Genomic DNA, 23847 nt, shown 5'->3' with positions numbered 1-23847 from the left:
CTGAACATCTTTAGATCATTTCGCTTGTGGCAGAGCTAGATGCCACACTCAGGTCCGTCTGCATGCTTCTTTCACACTTCCTTCTTCCAGACATGACTGTCACACGATAAGGTTTGTGCCATGACACTGATGCACCCCTGGTTCTGGTGAAGGGATGGACAAATTCTATGAAAACTGAGGTTTGTGCCCCCGTTGTCTTTACGACTAATTCATCTTGCCATCAAACTATCAGAGTGAGTGTGGCTCCAGGTCTTCACTGAGAGAACTTGCTACTCAAGTCCCAGCTAGGATCTGACACGACAAACTGGTTTCTTTAAAAGTACATGGTAAATCAAGAAAGACTAAATTTCCGAGGTGTGATTAGCCTGGGCTCAAGAGCTTTATTGGGTCCCTGATCTACTGTCCTCTGAAGTCAACTGAAACTACCTAGCAACACACTTGCTGGATTCTTAATCTTGGTGAGAATTTGTTAATGGTGACACATTCCTGCTCAGCAAAGGCGGCTAAATTAACCCTAGTTTTGTGATAGCGTGGGTGTGGGAGAGGGTCCCTCCATGGGATTCAGCTGTGGTCTTTGTGTATCTCCAGCATGTGTCTGGTAAACCTGATTGTTTTAGACATTTGGAAAACCCAGCGACACGTTCTGTGGGTTCATAAAGAGAACCTCCCAAGTCCCAAGTCTACATCTTTCTCAAGCCTTCCGGTGCTCCGGTTCCCTGTTCTGTCACTAGATCCTTAGCTATAGGATCCTTGAGGTCTCCACCTCCACAAATCCCGGCAGTCCATCACACGTGACAAACTCAAATTTGAAGGGGGTGGGGAGGTAAGCGGTTGGATAAGGATTGTTTAAATTAGGTTGTGAATTGCATATCTTAAAGCTTTCCTGTTGAAATGATCACCCACAAATGAGTTAGTTACTTTGGTAATTATCTTCTGGCCAGGAACTGCTGAGAAGTACTATTATTGGGGCTCGGGTCTAGTCCGGGGGACAGTTGTGGGAGGAAGTGGGCGTGGCAATCGCTCTACTTCCTTGTTTGGAGTAAACTTGGGCGTCTGACGGCTGAGGTGTTGGCTTCTCCATCTCTTGTGTGCTTTGGGGGAGCTCTCCACTCTGCCAGAGAAAACACACCTAGAAAAAGCACGACGTCAATCCCTGCCATTCCCTCGGGGTCCCCCAACCTCCCCCCAGCCTCCAGAGAGCGAAGCGCGCAAGGGGCGCGGCAGCCCGGGCCAGCCCACAGCCAGCTGTAAGCAGCCCTGCTAGTCCCCTGCCGTCGCAGCTGCAGCGGGTTGGGTATGGGGCAGTGGCGGGGACGCAGGGGCTCTACCGGGAGCCTTGGTTGTTAGTTTTCAGGTCTAGGTGCCTGCAGCCGGCGTGAGCAGCTCATAGCCAGCGTGGGTCTGCGGTGACAGTGCAGTGGAGGTTGGGCACCGGCTCAAGCTGGGACCCCGGAGGCACAAGCCATGACGGACGCCAGCCACAAGAAGGAGGGCTTCAAGAAATGTAGGAGCGCCACTTTCAGCATTGATGGGTACAGCTTCACCATCGGTGAGAACTTTGCACTCGGGCCGGTTTTTTTTTTTTTTGGCGACCTCGCACACTCTTTGGTGGCAGTGGCCAGTTCTAAGCCGGGAGGAGGTGGGCATGGGAATCTGGGTCGAGGGTGCTGGCTGGAGGGAGCGCTTGGGAATTGTGATCTGTGGGGGAAGCCTAGATCCAGCTGTCCTTGCTACTCCATCGCTCTAGCTAGCATCCCGCTGGAGTCGATTTTCAATTACGCGTCTCTGAATGGCTCATTCCACGCTGAGATTTGGGTAACAAGGTGTAGAAGAGGATGGATAGAGATGGATGGAGACAGAGATGGAGATAAGAACAAGGAGGAAGAGGAGTCAGAAAAGACCAAAGGAAGTGGGCAGACATGGAGACAAAGGCATAGACCACCCAGTCAGAAGTTCAGGGACTGAGATATGAGGACAAAAGAGGAGAGGAGAGCACACTAGAGAGACCTAGAGCGAGGTCCTTTCAAAGTCCTGAGCGCTCAGAGGCTGGTTGGAGACAGACAGGCAGGAGGGATGATATGACACGAATGTTTCAGGAAACACTGGGGTGTCCGGGAGCTGTATGTTGGGAACTCCCAGTGATTTCTGTTTTTCTCCTGCTCCAAATTGTTCACCAAGAGGAGCGAGACAGAAGGAGCCGAGAGTATCCTCAGGTTGCTGACCACAGAGTTCACTCGTTAAGAGGCCAGCATTGGAAGAGGTCCAGCCTCCATAGTTTTACTGAGTTTCTGTTTTGAAACAACTTTTCAAGGTCTAGCATCTTTATCCTCGTGGGAGCTGGGCCCACCTGGGAGGTGGAGATAGCTTATGGGGCAGCTTCCTGTCGGAATGTTAGCTTTGGCTAGCAGCAGGCCTGAGGCAGGTTCGCAGATGCTCTTCAAAGGTTCTTATTTAAGCCAGCGCGCAAGAGAACATGACCTTCAACCTGATCTTGACCCCACAACATCTTTGAGAATGAGATTATTTATGCTATTATGCTTTTGACTCCACCTGCTTGGAGATACATCGGGGAAGTGCTGGAGCCAGGAAGAGACCAGTGATGAGGAGCTTGTCTCTGGGTCACCTGTGCTCCCAATGAAGTGCTCCAGAGTTTGTGGAACAGGATAAACATTTGCTCTTCCCCCAGACATACCATGTCACACCAGTCACACATTTTCCCCAGGTTCTTCATGCAGCCAGGACTGCCTTTCCCCCAAGAGGGCATGGAGAAATCAAGCCCATCTTTTAGAAGCTTGCTTCTCTTGCCTCCTCCTCTCTCCATCTCCATGGAAAGACACCCCCCACCTCAGACCCAGGAGTTCATCCCCAGAGCTGGCCAGCTTAGAATCAGCTGGTGGGAGCCTGTGGGTAGTCCTCACTGTACTCTATACTCCGAGGATGCTGCTTCTTTGCTTTTCTCTCTCTAGAGGCCATGGTCTGTGCTCAGGGAAGGTTCTTAGAAATGAATCAAAAGTTTCCAAGGTCAAAATGGTCTCATTTAAAGGTCACGTAAATTTCAGTTTTCTTGACTCCAGTAGGAAAACTTTTAAAAGCAAGTTTTAAATTTTACCTGGTAGTTGCCATCAGATCTTATCCTTCAAACAACCGTGTCTTACTAAGATGTAGGATCTTGGTATGATCCTCCTCCTTTCCTTCCCATTAGGGGAGATGGTCTAGCAGAGCCCAATAGTCTGGTAGTCAGTAGGTCCCCAAAGTGAACCAGCAGCCTCTGTGAGATGAGAGCTATAAACCTCGTTCATATTGCCGGGGTTTCTAGCTTTCTCGTCTCTCCCTCTGTCATCCCCTCCTATCAACAAATGTTTATTGGATTTCACTGTATTAAATGATATGATTTAGCACAGTGCCTGCCACATGACAAAAATTCAATAAGCAATAATTGTTGCACTTATTCAAGATATTAAACTAATATATGAGTAGTTTATGAAGATACATAGACTTTGGACCTGTATTCAGGGATTTTACACTCAGTGTTATATGCTGTGCCCACAAAAACATGTTATAAAGTAAAAAGTAGTAAGTGTGATAAAAAACATTTTAGATTTTTAGGTCAATATAGACAATGCAGATATTCACAAAGGAAAAAAAGAAATTCACCTATTATATCATTCACTGCTAAATGTTAATATTCCTTGTTTATACTTTTCAATGCTTTGTTTTTTTACATAGACACATTTTTAACATAGTGTTTGGGAATCTCATATTTAATAATATCTTATTAGTTTTGCTTTCTGATCTATAAGAAATATTCCCTTAACCAATCTCCTGTTGTGGGCTACTTAAGCTCACACTTTTCTTCATTATGGGCAATGATAAAAACAAAACCCTTGAACATATCTAGGGATACTTCCCCTTATTAGAAGGTGCTCTATTTAAACATGAGTGTTTTCAAGGTGATAGAGTATGCGAAATACTGAAGGAATAAAGAAATAATCTCATCTGCCGAGTGAGCATTAACGATAACAAATCCACTTTGGTTTTTGTGTACTTTTTATGGTTAAGCTTCTAGAAGTGCAATTGCTTGATTTTGCACTTTTTTAGGGACTTTAAAATGTTTTGCTCAACTGCTGTCTGGAAAGAGTTACTATTTATGTTCCCACTACTAGTGTATAAAAGTCCTTACATGCTCTCATGAATGCTGGACACTATAGCTTATAAAGGGTTTTAGTCTGAGAGGTGGAATGTGGCACCTCAATTCAACAAGTTTTACTATTTTGTGAAATTGCTTTCTCATTTACCTTGGGGGAAGTTATCACTTATTAATTTAAAACCCATTAATTAATGCAGTATATATTAATTATACATACCATATTATTATATGTTATTACTTTGATATACCACGTGTTAATCATATAACAATTATATAATTGATATGAACTAATATATATATTATATTCACACATACATTATATATGTGTATATATTATGTATGTGTGTTGTCATATATGTGTGAAAACCTTTCAAGTGCATTTTGTCAGATACGTTATTTTTTCCAAGCCTGGCCCTTTTCCTTGCAGCCTCAGTATATGTCAGTCAGGATATATTCTGAAAACGCTGCTGGCTTGCCTTGTGCTTCAGCGGGATGGGTCAGGGCACCCCCCACTCCCACCCCAACCATAGTAGAGAATCCTGAGGCGATCTGGTGGCTCCAGATCACTCCTTCTTTTGGGCATCTGACCTGTCATAGGAACTGCCTCTTCCTCTAGTCTATTAATTTGCAAAAAAAAAAAAAAAAAAATTGGGTCCAATCATTATGCTAAAGGAGTTTATATGGCCCCCGAAGACTTAAGAGATTCTTCTAGGAAAACCTTTAGGGATAAGGGAATTTTGGGGTCACTGTAGATGCGAGGCATGAGCCACCCCTGTGACAATGTTGGGAACACCCCTCAACCCCAGAAGATCCCTGTCCTTTCTTTGGGGGAAGGCATAACCCCCTCCTGGTTCTCACTGGGCCTATGACTCTCTCAGGAGAGATACGTCCCAGGGGAATCTAGACAGACATGGCACTTTCAGAAGTGGAATTGCCCAGGGAATGGATAGTATCCTGGTTAGATATTTGTCAACTTGATACAAGTTAGTCATCTGAGAAGAGAAAACCACTATTGAGAAAATGCCAATCTGTAAGGGGCATTTTCTCAATTAAATATTGATATGGGAAGTCCAGCCCCATATGGGTGGTGTTACCCCTGGGCAAGTGGTCCTGAGTGGTATAAACCAAGCTGAGCAAGCTACAGGAAACAAACCAGTAATCAACGTTCCTCCATGGTGTCTGCTTCAGTTTCTGCCTCTAGGTTCCTGATCTATTTGAATTCATGGCCTGATAGTCTAGTGATGGACAGTTACTTAGTGGTATAAGATGAAACAGCCCGCTCCCCAGTTGTTTTTGGTCATGGTGTTTTACCACAGCAATAGAAACCCTAACTAAGATAGTGAAGAGAGGCCAGAAGAGTTGAATATTCTGTGGTAAAGGACAGCCCTGAAGAGTAGGGGCTGGTCTTAAACACTGGTAATATTCGCATGAGCAAGCTTCGGAGGGTTGGACTCTTAGAGCCCCTGAGCTACCCTCTACTCATATTGCAGATATTCTTAGAAACTGAAGTCAGATCTGAATGAAAATGGGCTCTGTGTAGACAGAGTAGTTGTGGGGTGTGGGCGAGGCTCTCCACTCGTACTTCACTTGATGGACTCCATCACTTTCCACAACTCTGAAAGATGATAGCTCCTATGGTCCCAGTTCTACAAAAAGAAATTTTGAGGTGAGGTGATTGTCTAGAAGTCACGTAGGAAGGAAGTGACAAGGTTGAGATGAAACCATTCATGCCCTGCCTCTCCCACCAGGCTCTCCTCGACACTTCATGCTGCCTCCCACACTGGAGGTGATTTCTGCCTGGCCTTGAGGCTAGCCTACCATTTTAATGAAGAGAGATCCGTGGGGTTGTTAGGCCTGTTGAACCAACTCAGACTCCAGTAAGACCAGAAAGAGCCAGGGGCTTAGGTAGTATACTCCCTTACTCTCTAGAAGATCATGTGAAAAACTAGGGCTTGCGAGCCTGCCTGCCATTAGGTTTCTAGTCTGGTTCTTGAGTTCTCAGATAAATGACTTTGTGTTCTCTTCTATGATTTGCTCAGGTCGTGGGAATGGGTGCATGGTTGAGAGGGTCTGGACATGACAACAAGTGGCATATGTAGGAAGCACTATCAACTTGTCTTCCACCTGTGGGACACAGTTGGGCCTGTGACTAAAGCCTGTGATGGACTTGATTAACCTTGACTGAAAGCCATGCGCAGAAGTCCATGTGTGGTTGGCTCTGGTGCTGCACTTGGGAATGAGCATTTGAATGTAAAATGAGTGGGAGGGTGTGTGGGGTGGAGCAGGATCTTATTATTTGGACAGATTTTTATTGTCTTCTGGAGTTTGCGTATCTTTTGGGGTTGGTGTTAAGTGCATTTCTAGATCCTTGCTCTCTCCTGCAATGCAAACAGATCCTTCTTCCTGCGAAAGAGCTTTGTCTGCAAAAACACAGAGACACCTTTTCTTGTTAAAGCATCCTGTGTGGCTCACTTGATCCCTTTCAATAATGCCCACAGCTCATTTTTCAGATGAGAAAATGGGAGTTTCTTCTCATTTTCAGAAGGATCCAGTTCAAGTGTAGGTAGGAGGATGTGAACCTGGAGCACCTGCAGCAAAGAAGCTGCTTCCATCAAAGATGGTAGTGTGGAAATTGTAGTTGTGTACTGAGGTATAGTCAAGGGAGGGATGCTTCCTATAGCAACTGCTGCTGGGCCCCCAGCCCTTGATTTCTTCCTTGTATTGTTCTTCAGGAAGAAAAGCAAGGAGTCCTTAGATGGCAATCTGAGGCCCAAGAGGCAGGGCATGAAAGATGCTGTTCCACCTTTGGATTGTGGGGCCTGTGAGCCAGAGCTGAGGGGGAGAGGTCTGCTGGTAGATCCCCCACCCAGGAGGGACAAAGGGCAGCAGGTTATTAGGGTGACTTGGTTGCCTACACTGGGGGTAGAGTTCTCACCTCCTGCACGGGTTGAGAGGATCCTCAGCCTTGTCTGGTGCATGTGGCTCAGGTCTTTCTCAGCCTAGATTGAGCTCTGTGCTCTCTCTCTCGGCCTTGTCTACTTTCTAGTTGTGCAAGTGTGTGTGTGTGTGTGTGTGTGTGTGTGTGTGTCTGTCTGTCTGTCTGTCTGTCTGTCTGTCTAATCCATCCCAGGGCCTTTGGGCTAGCTTTGTAAGCATGGCTGAGGGAAAGTCCCCAGGGAAGATAGAAACTAAAATAAAGAATCATCTCTTTTTTATGACTTTCTTTTTTTATTTAAAGTTTTTTTCCTTTTACGTACCAACCTCTGTCCCCTCTCCATCCCCTTCTGTTCCCCCCACCTCCCCCATCCCACCCCCATCCCCTTCTCATAGGGAGTAAGGCCTATCTTGGGTAGTCAACACAGGCAGAATCATCTCTTTGTACAGGGTACACATTTCAAGATCCTCGGGAAGCCTGAACCTGTGACTACTTCCAGATCCTATGTATACATTATTTTTTCTTTAAAAAATATTTACTTTTGAGATTATAACTTCCTCCTTCCCTGTCCTTCCTCCAAACCCTCCCAGATACTTCTCATTGCTCTTTTTCAAATTCATGGCCTCTTTTTTCATTAATTATTGTTGTTGTTGTGTAGTTACATATGTATTCTGAAGTACATAAACACAACCTGCTCAGTCTGTGTAATGTTATTTGTGTGTATGTTTTCAGAGCTGACCATTTAGTACTGGGCAACCAATTGGTGTGCTCTTCCTGAGGGAAGACTGTTTCTCCTGCTCTCAGCTGTCCTTAGTTGTGTTAGTTGCCTGCAGTTTGTGTGTGTGTGTGTGTGTGTGTGTGTGTGTGTGTGTGTGTGTGTAGAGTTGAGGCCTCCTGAGCTCTCTCCCATCCATTTTATCATGTCTACTGGTGTCCTCCTTGATCAGCTCATGTTTAGGCTGTCGCATTGGTGGGACTTTATGGGTGTAGCTTCTGACATTATTAGGAGACACTACCGCACAGAAAACTCCCGGTTCCTCTGGCTCTTTCAATCTTTACATCTCTTTTGCACAAAGATCCCTGAGTCTTAGGTGCAGAGATTGTGATGAAGATTTATCATTTGGATCTGGACTCCACATCTCTATATTTTGATTGGTTCTATTTTCTGTAATGTCTTTCTTTGTCTATTGCCGGAAAGAAGTTTTTGAGTTATTTCTTAGCCATCTTCTTTTCCTCTTGAGAACTTTATCTTTGAATGGGTTTCCCTCCCCATTTGTTTTTGTTCTTTTTATATTCTGTGTACATTCTGGTTAGTAATCCTTAGTCATATGTGTAGCTGGCAAAGATTCTACGGGCTTCCTCTTCATCATATTGAGACTGATTGCTTTTGCCTCACCTTTGTCCTGGAGGGTCTGCCTGTGTTTTCTTCTAGCAGTTTCAGTGTTTCATGTTTAGGTCTTTGTTTTATTTAGAGTTAGTTTTTGTGCAAAATGATAGAGATGGGTTTAAACACACTCTTTAACATGTGGACATCCAGTTTTTCCCAGCACCATTTGTTAAAGATGCTGCCTTTTCCTCAGTGTATGTGTATGGCATCTTTGTCAAATTCTAAATGGCTGAAGTTACATGCAGACATGTTTGGATATTCAATTTTGTTCTTTTGGTCCTATATGTCTGTTCTGTGCTTGAACCATCCTGTTTTTATGACTACGGCTCTAGGGTATGCCTGAAAAACTGGAATGCTGATTCCCCGGGCATTGTTCTTTTTGCTCAGCATTGCTTTGCCTATCTTGGGTCTTTTGTGCTTCCAAATGAACTTTAGGTTAGGTTTTTTTTTTTTTTTTTTTTTTTTTTTTTTTTTCTATTTCTGTGAAGAATGAGGTAGAGATTCTGATTGGTATTGTATTGAATCTGTAAATTTTTGGTAGGATGGTCATTTTCACAATATTAATTCTACCAATCCATGAGCAGGAGATGTCTTTCCATTTTCTGGGTGTCTTTATCTCTTTCTTCAGAGGTTTAATGTTCTCATTGTAGACGCCATTTGCTTCCTTGGTTAGGTTTATTCCCAGATAGTTCATTTTCACCGTGACCACCGTGAATGGGAATGTGTTCCATTCTTCTTCTCTGCGTGTCTGTTGTCGGTGTGTAGAAAAGCTACTGATGTTTCACAACTTGATTTTTTATCCTGGCAGGCTGCTGAACTTGCTTATTGTTTCTAGAAGTTTTCTGGCAGTTTTGGGGGCGGGGAGGATCTCTAATGTATAGTGTGTGTGTGTGTGTGTGTGTGTGTGTGTGTGTGTGTGTGTGTGTAAGGATCTCTAATGCATAGTGTCATGTTGTCTGCACATAGGGCTAGTTGATTCCTTCTTCCCCTGCCTGTACCCTTTGGTTCCCTCTTTGCCTCACTCCTGCAGCTAGGACTTTGACACAACACTGAACAGGAGCTGGGAAAGTGGACAGCCCTGTCTCATTCCTGACGTCAGTGGGATGCTTCAAGCCTTTCCCATTTAGGATGTTAGCTGTGGGTTTATTATATATAGCTCCCCATTTGACACAAGAGGAAACTGAGGCTCAGAAAGGTGAAGGAGTTTGCCTGGAGCTTTTCTTCTTAGCTGAGGATTCTGGCTGCTCTGAGACTCCTGACCAGACAGAAGCCAGCCTGTCCTCCCTTCCTCCCTCCCTCTCTCTACTTCTCACACAGAGGCCATTCTGTGAGAAAGGAAACCATTTCACGCCGGCCCAGGGGACTCTTAGCTGATGAGCCATCTTTCCAGAAAAACAGACTTTTAAGTTAAATAAAATATCTTAATTCCTGAAGTTTCAGTCAGGCTCTAGGGAATCTGCTATTCAGTATTATATATGTAGTAGCTCAACAGGTTTTTCCAGTGTTGAGGATTGAACCCAGGGCCCTGTACAAGCCAGGTGGATGCCATGCCACCATGCCCTATTCTCAGTCCCCAATTGTTTCTTATTCATAGTAGGGAAATGATAATAACCAGCTCTGAGTCCTCTTTGACCAGATGCTCATATAAACTGTTGCTTGAAAAGTTGCCTTGAGTATTGATATTGGCATTTTCCTCCAAAAGGCACTCATCTTGGTGCCCACGGGTATTGATGTTCTCCCCCTGTTCTCAATATGCTGGATTCCTGGAGGGCCTCTAAGAACTCCCATTGGCTAACCACCTTCGAAGATATGCCACTTGTGATAGTTTTGCCAAGTGAGACCCTAAATCACCAGGCCAGCGGTGGTGAACTCACCTATGTTGGGATACCAGGTGGAGCAAGAAGTGACTTTAAAGACCTGAGCTCTAGACGTAGCCCTGGCTTCCTTTGCTCTGTGGCCTCAGGCCTCTCATTAGTAATGGGGATAACAGCTACTTCTCTGTTCTGTTGTTGGGAGGTTACCACAGGGCCAACAATGAGGGAACCAAGCACAGCTCCAGGGTCTGGTTATGGGAGGCTCTTGGTGCTGATGATGGAGAAACTCCGAAACCAGGAAGCAGGCAAGACTCCCAGACCCACATGTGTCTCCTCCCTGATGGTGCTTCCCACAGCTGCCTCCCAAGCCCCAAGCCAGCCACTCATGTCAAGTGCTGGTAAGGCTGTAAGGAAGATTTCCACCCAGGCCAGGAATCTGGGGGCCTGGCTCTCCCCAGCCAAGTGCTTCCAGCTGGTTCTGGGTAATTGGTGCCAGCTGCTTGGGGGAGCGCTCCTTGGCACTTCCTGGGCTGTTGGCAGGTGGGCTCTGGATTGTAGCCAGGGCTTGGCCTGAGAACCGGTCCTTCCCCCAAGGGGCCCAGGTGGCTTGGAGGCAGAACTGCTGGGAGATGGCTTTTCACTTGGTGGAGGGCAGTCGCTGTTGGAAAACGGCCCAAACCACTCAAGCCTCTGTCCATGAGAATCAGGCCACACATGCTGCTGCCGAGGTTGTGTGAGAGCAAATTATGTTGAGTCTCTAACTCCTGTTTTTGTCTCTCCAACTGGCGGTGCTTCCTTTCCCCGATACATGGCAGAGTGACTCAGGAAGAATTCCAAAGATGCTGTTCAAGAGACAGAGGGTTCTCCTGTTCTGGACTAGCGACCACAGCATGGGAGAGAGCTGTTTAGAGGTAGTTAGGTTTAGTTCCCCAAGCTGAAAGCAGACAGCTTTCAGGAGGAGCGAGTGACCTGCCCAAGGTCACACCAATAAGTGGGGCTCAGTGCAGCTCAGCTCCTCCTTCCCATCTTGCATTCTGGGTTGGAACCCTACATTGGGTCTGCTGAGTTGTAGATCTCGTTATTCATATATTTTGGCTATTCGAGATCATTTGAGAAATTATCGGGGCATGTATGATGGAGAAACTATTCCCGTCTTCTCTCCTTAGTTCATTGCAAATCTGGGAGAATTTCTGTGGGCTTAGGTGTTGGTCCTGTCATCAGGGTGTGAGATCCTCCTAGCTCTTTGAGTCTTTTGATCTCTGTGTGGCCCTCAGAGAGGGCTAGCATTGTCTTACTTCCACTTTGGACCCAAATAGCCCAAATCAAACTAGAGGATTTAGGCAGTGGTGAGAGAGGGAATGGATTTCTATTTTAAAGTCCCAGAATTTAGTTTAGAATCTCCCAGAGAGCTCCACTGTGTCTAATGACTCATGATTCTTTAACGGTTGGAAGTTCTTTAGACTTAAAATTTTCGATCAAGCCGGTCAGTATTAAAGGGGACTCTAGCATCCTGAGGGAGACAGAGCTTGCTGTGTTCTGAGCTAAGTGTGCTCCTAGCCATGTGCAGGGCCCCAGAGAGATCCAGCGTTCTAATACAGAGCATTTTCTTCCCTTCTCATTTACAAGGCCAAAGACCTTGAAGGAGTTTAAAAGATGCACATTTTAGTCCTCCCGTGTAAGACCATAAGCCTGGACTTAGTGACTATTTTGAGAGGCCTGTTTTGGGGTGACTGTGCAGTTGCTTATGCATGATCCCATCCCATCAGGACCTGCAAAAATCCCTGTTAGCTCCATCTTATAGATGTGTGCATGCTGGCTGGGTGAGGAAATCTGTGCCATTGTTGCCTCCTGAATAGGCAGGCCCTGAGTCCTCCCCAGGAAGAGGGTGCTTGGCAGGGGTGGGGTCGGGGGTTGGGGAGGGAAGCCAAACGAATCTTGTCCTTACAGTTCTGAAACTTAGGCTGTTTAAACCAGAGACCCTTTAGCTACCCTAGCTTTTTTCCCCCAGTGCCTTTGCCTCCACTTCATCTAGTTACACTCAAGTAGATTTTCTGATCTGCCAGTCTCAAAACCTTTAATGGCTTCCCCCATTGCCAGAGGGATCAAGTCTGTCCTCGAAGGTAGAGTTCACTGGCTTTTCATGATACTGTGCCTGGGCCCACACTTTATAGCGCCCCTCCATGGCCATGGTTCGCAATTATTCCCTGAGCCAGTCTTTATGGAGTTCCTACTACATACCAGCTATCCTGGTAGGTACCAGGGGTACAAAAGACCAAAGTAGGTGGTAGAGATATAATATGATAAAAAGAACCAGCCCTGACTTGGCATTTTCTGTCCAGTGTGGTCCACCTGTGTATTGTGGTATGATGGAAAGGTCTGGGTGCTATGTGGGGTACAGCAGCATGTGATAAATACATCTGTGGCTCTCAGTGGAATTACCAGATGCCCTGGGGCTGGAGGGTGGGATGATCTGTTGCATTGGTAGCAGAAACAGCTGGCTCAGGAAGAGGTTGGAAAGGTACGCAGAGGTCCAATTAAAGGCCTCATTGTAAATATTTTTTTTCCAAGAGCAATGAAAGTCAATGAACCATTTTAAGGGGGAAATGATAAGACCAGAGTTGTGTTTATAAACATGTACTTTCCCCATGCTCCATGGAGAATCAGTGGGTGTTTGTTGAAAGGTCTTACTATCACATAACAGCCAGCTCTTCCCACATGTTTAGCCTACCCTCTTCATTTCTGGACTTTCCTGTGTCCTTCTGAACATTAATTCCCTCTTCGGAACAAAGTAGAAGTCTTAGGCTCCTAGCTCAGTAGGTGGTCAATTTTCCTAACTACTTAATTCATTTCTTAACAAAATAAAGATAGCATATTAATTTCATTTTATTTTAGTAGATCCATATTAATTTTAGTAGATCAGGAAAAAAAAAAACTCATTTTCCAGAGATGACCTCTGCTAATGTCTTATCCTAGGTTCCCATGATCACAGGACTGATCCAGTGGGCACAGTTGAGTCCAGTTTGGGGCGATTATGAACAATATTGTAATACACATTTACGTACAAGATTTTGGACATCTGTGTCTAGTTTTTTGGATGAATCAGTGCTGTGGGATGATGTGTGTGCTGTAAATATATGTTGCTATGATTGATTGATAAATAAAATGCTGATTGGCCAGTAGCCAGGCAGGAAGGATAGGGTAGGCAGGATAAGGAGGAGAAGAATTCTGGGAGGTGGAAGGCTGAGGCAGAGAGAGGCTGCCAGCCGCCACCATGACAAGCGAGATATAAGGTACTGGTAAGCCATGAGACACGTGGTAACTTATAGACTAATAGATATGGGTTAATTTGAGATATAGAAACTAGATAGCAAGAAGCCTGAGCCATTAGGCCAAACAGTTTAAATAATATAAGTGTCTATGTATTTATTTTATAAGTGGGATGTGGGGGGGGGGTCTTGGCGGGAGCTGGAGAGAAACTCTCCAGCTACAATCTAAAGGAGTAGAATTGCTAGGTTGTGTGGTAAATTCAATGTATCTTTTAGGAAGCTGTCAAAGTATCTACATTATTTTTCAACCCTCCCAGCAATATCAGAGAGTTCTTGAACTGAGTTTTGTAGAATTAAGAATGAGCTGCATCTCAAGTGCTTACAGGGATGGGGATGGAGGGTAGCAGCCATCAGATCTGTGTTACAGTTGGGCAACGGGGTCTAGACACCTCTCTTTCAGGAAGATCTTGGGGGTGACTTGGATGTTCAGCTTTGTTTAGGAATCACTGAGCTAAGGAGGGTGAGAATAGGATGGTCAAGAAGAAATTTAGGGAACATTCTGGACTGGTCAGGGATATATCATGAACAGTATAATATGTTAGCATCATAATAGTTAGCAGTCTGTAAGAGACAAAGACCCGCGCGCGCGCGCGTGCGCGCGCACACACACACACACACACACACACACACACACACACACACACACTCCATGGATCAGGGGTAGGGGGAGAGGGAAAGGAAGAGAGAGAGTGTCAGAAAGAGAATGAATATATGAAACTTAAAAAAAGTTTAGTTCTTTCTGGGTGTGGTGTTGTACACCCTTAATCCCAGCACTCTGGAGACAGAGGCAGGCAGATCTCTGTGAGTTCTACAAAGTGAGTTCCAGGACAACTAGGACTGTTAACATAGAGAAACCCTGCCATGAAAACAAACAAACAGACAGACAGACAAACAAACAAACAAACAAACAATTAGTTCTACAAGTGTTTTGAGTTTCCTATGTTTGGATCACATTTACTCCCGCTTCTCCAACTCTTCCTAGATGAACTCCTCTTCCATACTCATCCAACTTTATGTCCTTTTTTTAAATTTTAAACACCCTTCAAGTCCAATTTATGTTGCCCAAATATTCTTGGATGTGTGCTCTTCTCCTGCAACACGCTCAGCTTCCCATGGGCTATGCTCTTAGAGTACGCTCTCCTGGCAGCTAACATTCTGTGTGCTCCACTGCCAGGTGGGATTGTGTGCCCGGATCCCTTCTCCAGGCTGGAATTTGGTCTATCTTAGACTTGCACAGGTTTTGTCATGTGAGTTCCCAATGTGAAGCTGCCCTCCTGTGTCCCGGATCTTTCCTTATGGTTGTTCACGGCCTTTGGCTCATTCTCTGTCCACTTCCTCTTCTGCAATGATCCCTGAGCCTTGGTGTGTGTGTGTGTGTGTGTGTGTGTGTGTGTGTGTGTGTGTGTGTGTGTGTGTAGGGAGTTTGTGGTTTATATGTTTCCTTTAGGGATGAGCACTATGCAGTCTCTTATCCTCTGCACTTGGCCAGTTTGGGGTATCTGTGTTAGCCATAGTCTATTGCAAATTGATGAGTGTTGAGAAATGCATTGATTTCTGGGTTTAACGATAAGTGATTAGGATTTGGTTTAACACTGTGCCCATTTAGCAGTATATAGTAGTAGTTTCTCTGGTAGGGCATATGTCCTGTTCATTCATAGGTTCTTGGCCTAATATTGGTAATAGGTATGGGGTTCATTTGTGGAGGAGGGCTTAAATCCAATCAGAAAATGGTTGGTTATTCCTATGATGTTCGTGTAATTAGTCCACCAGTGGGCATGTCTTGCCAGGTCAGTCATTGTTGTAGCTTGAAGAGCTCACAGGTGGGGAAGACTGATGACTTGTTTTCTCCTCTGGGAGCTGCACAGTGCCTTTTAGTACTATAAAAGCTACCCAGTAGGGATGAAGCTTCCATGTCAGTACCACTTTGATTTCTACATGTTCTATGACTCTAGTATGTGGTGTCTTACCATAATGTTCTGAGGGGTAACCAAGTGAAGTTGGCAATAGCCTTTAATACTTGGGGATCTATGGGACCTCGCTGGCTAACAGTGACTTTATCTATTCCTGGCACTGGGGTTTTTATTTGCAGGACAACTTTGAGAGTTAAAATTTCATAAAGGACCTAATCATTCACTGATGTGTCCATCTAATTTTTCCCATAAAGGTTTCCTGAGGAAGTTTTTTGTTTGAGTCCTAGGCACACATTTTCAACAAACCTTTGGCTCATTATTATTCTGAGTTTACAGGTATGGGAGCTAAGGCTCAAGAGATTCAGTAATAGGGCTGGGACTTGAAAGCCTTTCTGTCTGTTCACCTCCCCTGTAACCGTTTGCCTGTCTCTATGCAGGGCCCTGTGCTGGTGCTGTGTGACTAGGGTCTTGGGACTTCACACTCCTTGTAGGAGAATTCATTATACATTCCGACATTGCAGCAGACTCTCAGCTGGGTTGTGCAGTTATTGCCTTTTGTCCTTCTTTTCCAGTATGTTAGAGGCATATTAGATTTTCCTTAATGGAAACACTATCTAAATGTGCCGTGGACATGCAATGTGAAATGTGTTTGTTAGTGTATCGTGTCCTCTGCCTCTTGCCTCCTGGTCCCGTTGATTAAGGGTGTTTGTAGTGATGGCTGGAACTTGACATCTCTGCTGACTGTCAGTTTAAGCTTACAGAGGGCAAGGTTGGGGGTCCTACGAACCAGGCCTTGGAGTTCCACAGCAGGGCTGTTTTCAGAGCTGGATGTGTGATGAGGGGAAACTTGTAGTAATTACTGAGCAGATGCCCTTAATGAGGTCTCTGCTGGATTTCCAGCTGGCTTCAAGAGCTCTGCACTGGGACAAGAATACCGAAGTCACTGGATGATTCTGTGACGTCACATCCTCCCCTGTTGTCATAGCAGCTATAATCATCTTACTGAAAGAGTCCCTCAGGGTGCTGGCAAGCCACATCTTTTTTCCACTTATGGGAACCACGGTGCTTCCTTCCACAGTGAGGAGAGAACTAGCATGCCTGAGCTCTTTAGAAGAAGGAAAAGCTTCATGTCAGTGTATCATTACAACGACTCTCATTATCTTAACAATGATTATGCTGCTGCACTTGATTACAGAAAAAAATTATAAAGATTGGCAGGGAAGATACAGGATCCTATCCACAGCATCAAAATGTGAACTTTTTGTTAAACATTTGTCTGAACAAAAATGTTTTTAATGAACATGTACATTCATTGTTATTTTTTCAAATGTGCTATCATCATTACTATTGTTTACTTTTATCTCCACAAACAATGTGTAATTAGTATTTTTTATATCAGTATTTTAAGAGTTGCTAAGATGTGATGGTTCACCTAGATTCTGTACATTGGGTGTTTAAATCTCTTCTGCTTTCCAAGAGTCACCAACAAAGTTACAGGACACATCATGGTCCCTACATCTTTATGACTTCTTTTTGCCTTCAGATAAATTCCTAGAAACAAAGTTGCTGAGTGGTGAGAGTTGAATCTATGCTATCAAGTTACATTATAGGGATACATTTCCTTTGAAATACATGGTTTATGCCATCTCTCCAGTGTTGTATCATGTTGTAATTCTCCATAGAAGGCACTTTTTCTATTTATGTTACAAATGCTGGATTTAAGTTTTAAAAGTTAATTTTGTGACTTAAACCCATTTTTTCCAATGTATCATCTGATCATTTGTACTTCTTTTATAAACAGTTCATTTCTTTTCATTTAGTGTTTTCATTTTTATTAATGTTTTTATTTATTATCTGAGAATTTCATATATTTTATTCATACTCATTCCCTTCCCCCAACTCTTCCCAGATCCTCCCCCATCTTCCTACCCGTCCATCTTCATGTTCTCTCTTTCAAAAAAGAAAAAAATCCAACAACCAAACAACAAACCGCTCCCTATACCCCAAACATAGAGTCTGGTTTGTGTTGTCCAACCACTCCTGGGCATGAGACCTGCCCTGGAGTGTGGTTGACATGTCCCGTGACACTCCATTGACAAAAACTGGTTTCCCTCTCCCAGCAGGTGTCAGTTGGGACTCACTGTTAGCCGGGAGTGGAACTTTGTATCACTTCTCCATCCTGGGACTTCTGTCTGGCTTGAACTTGTGCAGGTCTGCACATCCTGTCATATCTCTGTGAGTCCAAAAGTGCACCTGCCCTCTTGTGTCCGATAAATGATGTTTCTTTGAAGTTATGAATACTTCTGGCTCTTGTTATCTTTCCTCCTCCTCTTCTGCATTGATCCCTGAACCTTAAGGGGATCAATTATTTTTTTAATATATATTTTTATTGGTTCTTTAAATTTTTATATGCGTTTTGATAATTTTTAAGCCTCCCCAAGCTCCTCCCAGAACTACATTCTCTTTCCTGCTTCCCCAGCTTTGTGTCATTTCTAAAAAATATTTTAAAACATGACCAAGTACAATTTGTTTATCCAATATTCTTTACACGTGTGGCTTTCCCTTGGAGAGTGGCTGACTTACCAGGGACTATATTCAGAGAGAAAACTTTTCTACCTCTCCCAGCAGCTATCAGTTGCCAAAGCTCCATGGCAAGGGGGTGAGATTTCCCAGCCAACTCCCCTCTCCATGCTGAGATTTGGTCTGGCTTGGACTTGCACAGGTGTTGTGCATGCTTTCCCAAGCACCATGAACCCTGCTCTGTGCAGAGGACACTGTTTCTTTGGAGTCATCCACTACCTGTGGCTCTTACAATCTTTCCACCCCATCTTTCCCAGTGATCGTCAGGCTTTTGGAAGAGTGGGTGTAGTGAATATGTTCCCTATAGGGCTGATCTTTCTGGAGTCTTTTATTCTTTGCACTTTGGCCAGTTGTGGGTCTCTTTGTTAATCATCATCTACTGCAAATAGAAACTTCTCTGATGAGGGTTGAGATGCGCTAATCTGTGGGTATACCAATGAGTCATTAGGAGTTGGCAACTTGAGAATTACCAAATAGTGTATAACTGTTCTGTTAATTTTCTGAAGGTGAATCCCATGTGCTGATTTATCATTTGTATTTCTTTTAGAAGTGGTACATGTCTTTTCTCTTACTTTAGTTCTTTTCTTCCTTTAAGACAGGGTTTTGCTGTGAGCCCCAGACTATCCTCAGCCTTATAAAGCCCTACCTTAGTGTCCCAAATCCTGGGATTGCAGGCCTACACCATCGTATCCAACTTATATAGTATATTTTGCTCTTAGTAGTTTTTTTTTTAATTAGGGTGCCTTTTTCTGATTTATATAAACACCTTGTTGGGTGTGTGTGTGTGTGTGTGTGTGTGAGAGAGAGAGAGAGAGAGAGAGAGAGAGAGAGAGACAGAGACAGAGACAGAGAGACAGAGAGAGAGAGAGAGAGAGAGAGAGAGAGAGAGAGAGAGGGTCTGGCTTCTACATATATGTGCACACACACGCACACATACAAACATATATACAGACATTGTATATACATAAAAATATAAAACAAAACACACATTAGTATTTTCTTCAAGTACTTGCATTTTTATGTTGAAATTTTTGGGATAAGTTTATCTTGTAATGAGTTAGAGATTTAATGTTTTCACCCCAATTTATTTCTCATTGCTTTAAAGCGCTGGCATGATAATAAAGTTGCACTCAGACACACGGACACTCACATGTGACCTCAGTTTGGAAGGCCTGTTCTGTTCATGCATCAGTAGGTCTTTTCTTAGGAAAAGAATGAAAGGGACAGACTGGGAGGACTGATGGAGATGACCAAAGTATATAGTGTAGCTGAAAGAAATTAACTTTGTGACACTCAGCACTGTGTACAATGAATATATGTCATTAAACTTCATCTGCCGGGCAGCAGTGGCACACGCCTTTAATCTCAGCACTCAGGAGGCAGGGGTGGTGTGTAGCAGGAATCTTCAAAGTTCTTATTAATAAAATCAAACCTGAGGCAAGTTATTGGGGTCCATGCTGGTAGATCAGAGAGACAGAACAAGCCACAGCTATCTCACCTCGCCGGATCCTCAGCTGGTCTTGTCTCCTCAGACTGGAGGCCTCTGAGTCTTCATCAGGAATGGGTCTCAGCTGAATTACTGCTCAAAAGCCTGAATGCTCAACCAGCCAAAAGCTTCTAGTTTCTGGTCTTCACGCCTTATATATCTTTCTGTTTTCTACCACCACTCCCTGGGATTAAAGGCTGGCTTTCTGGGATTAAAGGTGTGTGTCACCATGCTTGGCTATTTCCAATGTGGCCTTGAACTCACAGAGATCCAGAGGGATTTCTATCTCTGGAATGTTAGGATTAAAGGTGTGAGTGCCACCATTTTCTAGCCTTTGTATTTAGTGGCTGTCTGTTCTCTGACCCCAGATAAATTTATTAGAGTACACAATATTTTGGGGAACACAATACCACCACATTTCCTCTCTTTTTGTCTAAAATTAAAAAAGCTTACAACTAATACAAGAAAAACTATCTTCAATAAGTATATGCAATATACAGTCAAGATTACATTAACAATGTCTAGTCCATTAACATTTGACAGATCCAGACAAAAAATTTTCATTACTTATCTTATTTAAAACAAGTAGTTCCTTTTTAAAAGTAGATTCCAGCCGGGCGGTGGTGGCGCACGCCTTTAATCCCAGCACTCGGGAGGCAGAGCCAGGCGGATCTCTGTGAGTTCGAGGCCAGCCTGGGCTACCAAGTGAGTCCCAGGAAAGGCGCAAAGCTACACAGAGAAACCCTGTCTCGAAAAATCAAAAAAAAAAAAAAAAAAAAAAGTAGATTCCATAATCTCCCTTTTTATCTTATCATATCCATATTTTCTCTTTTTTTCTTTTCATAATAGATTCACTAGTCTACCTTTTGTCATTTTTATATCTTCCCCTTTTTCTTCAGTGTAGATTCAGTGATCTACCTATTTATCCTATTATTTCTTTATCCTTTTTCTCAGAGTAGATTCGATGATCTATCTCATATCTATATTCTCTTTTTCTTTTTGCTTCCTAGGGGTGAAGATATCTTTAGGGAATCTTGAAAAGAAAATTTTGGGGTTAATCATCAAGTCCTGTATCATTTGTCCAGTCTCTGCATAATAGGAAAGAAAGTTCAGGGCTTGTTTCAAGTCCTTTTTCAAGTAGTCTGTCAGGCTGGATCATCTCAACTAGTCCTCTCGAAATTGTCCTGTCCAGTTTGTAGTCCAAAGTCCATTTTTCCATGGTGTTAATTGGCTTAATGGCTTTATCATAGTCCATGTGGAATCATCGTTGTAGGATCCTGTCATCTTTTTGAAGATTTCAAAGTCACTGTTAGGCATGGTCATGGTTTTCTGCAGACTTTTTTTTTTTTTTTTTTTTTTTTTGCCTCCTCTGTGGTTTGGAGCAATCATAGTGTGATAAATGTCTGTCTCTCGGAACCATGAACATTCTTCCCTAGAACAGAAAATCTTCACAACAATTTCTCCCCACCATTTGTCTTGCCAAACTTTTCCAAACTGACCTTTGCCGATGCTTTCTTGTAACACGATGGTCCTGGCAATTCTTTTCTGAAACAGCAGCAGTAAACCCTTCGTCCCAGGTAGCAGCATCACCGCAGTCACAAACATGATGAGAAGGAGCTGGCAACGTGGAGCAGTAGCCACTGCTTCCATGGTCCCACCACTGTTTGTGGTTCAGTCCAGGCCAAAGCTTCTCCCAAGCCTCTTAGGCCGGCCTCAAACTCGGGATCCTCCTGCCTCTGTCTCCTTCAGCAAATCCTACTGATGTGCACCACCACCACCGACTGAGTGTAGCTTGGGCCTGAGCTCAAGGCCACAGGCAAACAGCTTTTTCATGAATTCGTAACACGAACGTTGGGCGCCAGATATTGAGTAACCAACCGTCTTATTAAATAAGAATCACAGAAACAATGTAAAAGAGAAAGCCGAGAGGTCAGAGCTCAGAGCTAAAATCTCACCCTTCCGCCTGCGGTGTCCCAGCTTCCCAAAAGAGCCTCTGTGAGTTTGAGGCCAGCCTGGTCTACAAAGTGAGTGCCAGGACGACAGCCAAGACTACACAGAGAAACCCTGTCTCAAAAAACCAAAAAACTTCATCTACCCACAAAGAGCAGGAGTTTGTAACTTTCTAGTTTCTTCTTCTTTTTCCTCCTCCTTCTTCTTTTCTTTTTTGTAAATATTCTAGGGGTAGTAAAAAAAAATCTAGTTTCAAAACTTCTTAATTTAAATACATTTTGATTTAAATTCTAACTTAAACATATTCTAATTTATAACAGTTATACAAAGTAGTAGTTATATAGCACTACTATCCAGGTCCTTCTTTACTGTGTGGGCTGTTGGAGCTGAAGGAAATCACTTGCTTACTAGAGATTTCTGTTGTATTTTTTTCTAAAAATTTCACCTTGCATTTCAGTTTCAAGTTTATGTATAGTTTGGCACACTGTAATTTATTTTGTTAGCATTCATAGAAATTATATATTTATTATAATTTTACTTTTTCAGTATAAAATGGTATTACCATTTTATTTCTAAAATAGACTAATTACTAAAAACTCATTCAAACCAAAACATTAAAATCTCCTCAAATTTGGCTAACCTTTTTTTGGACACCCAATTCTGCTGGGTGTCTACATGTGTAGAACATACACATTCTCCATCTGGTATGGATTTTTTATGCATGCTGTTGTATAATCAACATTTGTTTCACACTGAAATGTGATGGTCATTTTTTTTGCATAAAACATCAATAGTCATTTTAAATGAACTTTTGGTTGGAAATATTTAGTTGCTTCATCAGACCAAGAACTTAAGTTTCTCATTCTTTTGCTCCTATCCTATTTGCTTTAGAAACACTAGTTTTAAAAAAATTATGTTAATGAAAATGTAATTAGATCACTTTACTCCTCTTTCCTTCCTCCAATTTCTCCCATGTCCTCGGTCTCTAGCCCCTTCCATCCCGCTCTACTTCCTCTTGAACTGATGGACTCTATTATTGTTACATATGTATCCATTTATATTCATAAATATATCAACACAATCTACTAAGTCTATTCAGCATTACTTGTATGTATATGATTTCTGGACTGATCACTTTGTATTTCATAACTAATTATGGGGCTCATCTCTGGGAGAGACTAATTCTCTCTTCCCCCCAAATCATTAATTGTCTGTAGTTCTATATCTAGTGGTAGAATCCCATGATTTCTCCCTTTCTCATTAGCATGTCTATTGGTATTGTCATTTTTCAGGTCTTGTTTAGCAGTCAAACTATCACGGGTGAAGTTTTCCTATGGAGAAAAAATCTCACAGAAGACTTCCTGATCCAATGGCTCTGACAATTTTTCTTCTCTCTCTTTTATGGGCCTTCAGGGAAGGAGTTTTATTGTAGATGTATCTACTAGAGGTGGGCTCCTTCAAATCAGTTTATGTCTACATTATGACAAGTTGTGTTTTTCTGTAATGGTCTCCATTTGCTACAAAGAGAGAAGCCTCTTTGATGTGGGGCGAGAGCTATATGTTATCTGTGGGTATAATGGTAAATTTCATCTACCATAATCAAGTTGACTTTTTCCTGGAGATGCAAGGATTGTTCAACATATTTAAGACATTAAATATAATAAATCATATAAATATACTTAAAGACAAAAATCACATGACCATCATAAGAGATGCAAGAAAAGCTATTGACAAATTCAACATGTCTTCTAGAGTGAGTAGAAATGGAAGGAACATACATCATCATAATAAAGGCTATATATAGCATCTATATCTGCATCTCCAAATCTGTGACAGAAACAACGATCTCCCACTTGGGGTTTGAATTCTTCATCCATAAAAGGAAGGGATGTAATTTGAGCATTAATTTTTAAATGGTTCTATAGAGTATTAGGGCTTTATCAAGATGCTTGGACAATTGTGAAAATTGTGGGACCAGTGAGATAGCTCATAGGGTAAAGACACTAGCTGCTAAGCCTGATGACCTGATGACCTAGGACTCATGGTGGAAGGAAGGATTGACTTCTTCAACTTCTTCTTTGACTTTTACACATGCACCATGGCACTTACATGTGCTCCCCCCATAAATAAAAGTAACTAAAAAATTAAAAAATGATTGAGATATAAGCATCAGATATAAAATATATTTAACTTTTAAAACTTCACAATATATGTATATTTGCTTATGGATATACCATTTTTTAAAAACATTGGCAATTGTAAACATCAATTTATGTTTTAAGGTGAGCTATAATAGAAGTTGGAATAATGCT

General features: G+C 43.0%; 1 protein-coding gene across 4 annotated transcripts in view; it reads left to right on the top strand.

Annotated features, from left to right (window-relative positions):
- The first annotated feature begins 1072 nt into the window (after window positions 1-1072).
- The window catches only part of Pde1c (phosphodiesterase 1C), a 413422-nt gene continuing 390647 nt past the window's right edge, over window positions 1073-23847 (top strand). For 3 of the 4 annotated variants that reach the window (XM_028864092.2, XM_028864091.2, XM_028864094.2), the window contains exon 1: window positions 1076-1549. In XM_028864092.2, the coding sequence (XP_028719925.1) occupies window positions 1465-1549 (85 nt within the window). In that variant the 5' untranslated portion in view covers window positions 1076-1464. Of the gene's footprint in view, window positions 1550-23847 lie in introns of all 4 variants that reach the window. The other variant, XM_028864090.2, reaches the window with a different exon arrangement.

The sequence above is a fragment of the Peromyscus leucopus genome, chromosome 3, assembly GCF_004664715.2.
Source record: "Peromyscus leucopus breed LL Stock chromosome 3, UCI_PerLeu_2.1, whole genome shotgun sequence".
In the NCBI taxonomy this organism is placed as follows: Eukaryota; Metazoa; Chordata; class Mammalia; order Rodentia; family Cricetidae; genus Peromyscus; species Peromyscus leucopus.
The sequence above is the reverse complement of the archived record's forward strand: the minus strand, read 5'-3'. Positions and strand labels throughout refer to the sequence as shown.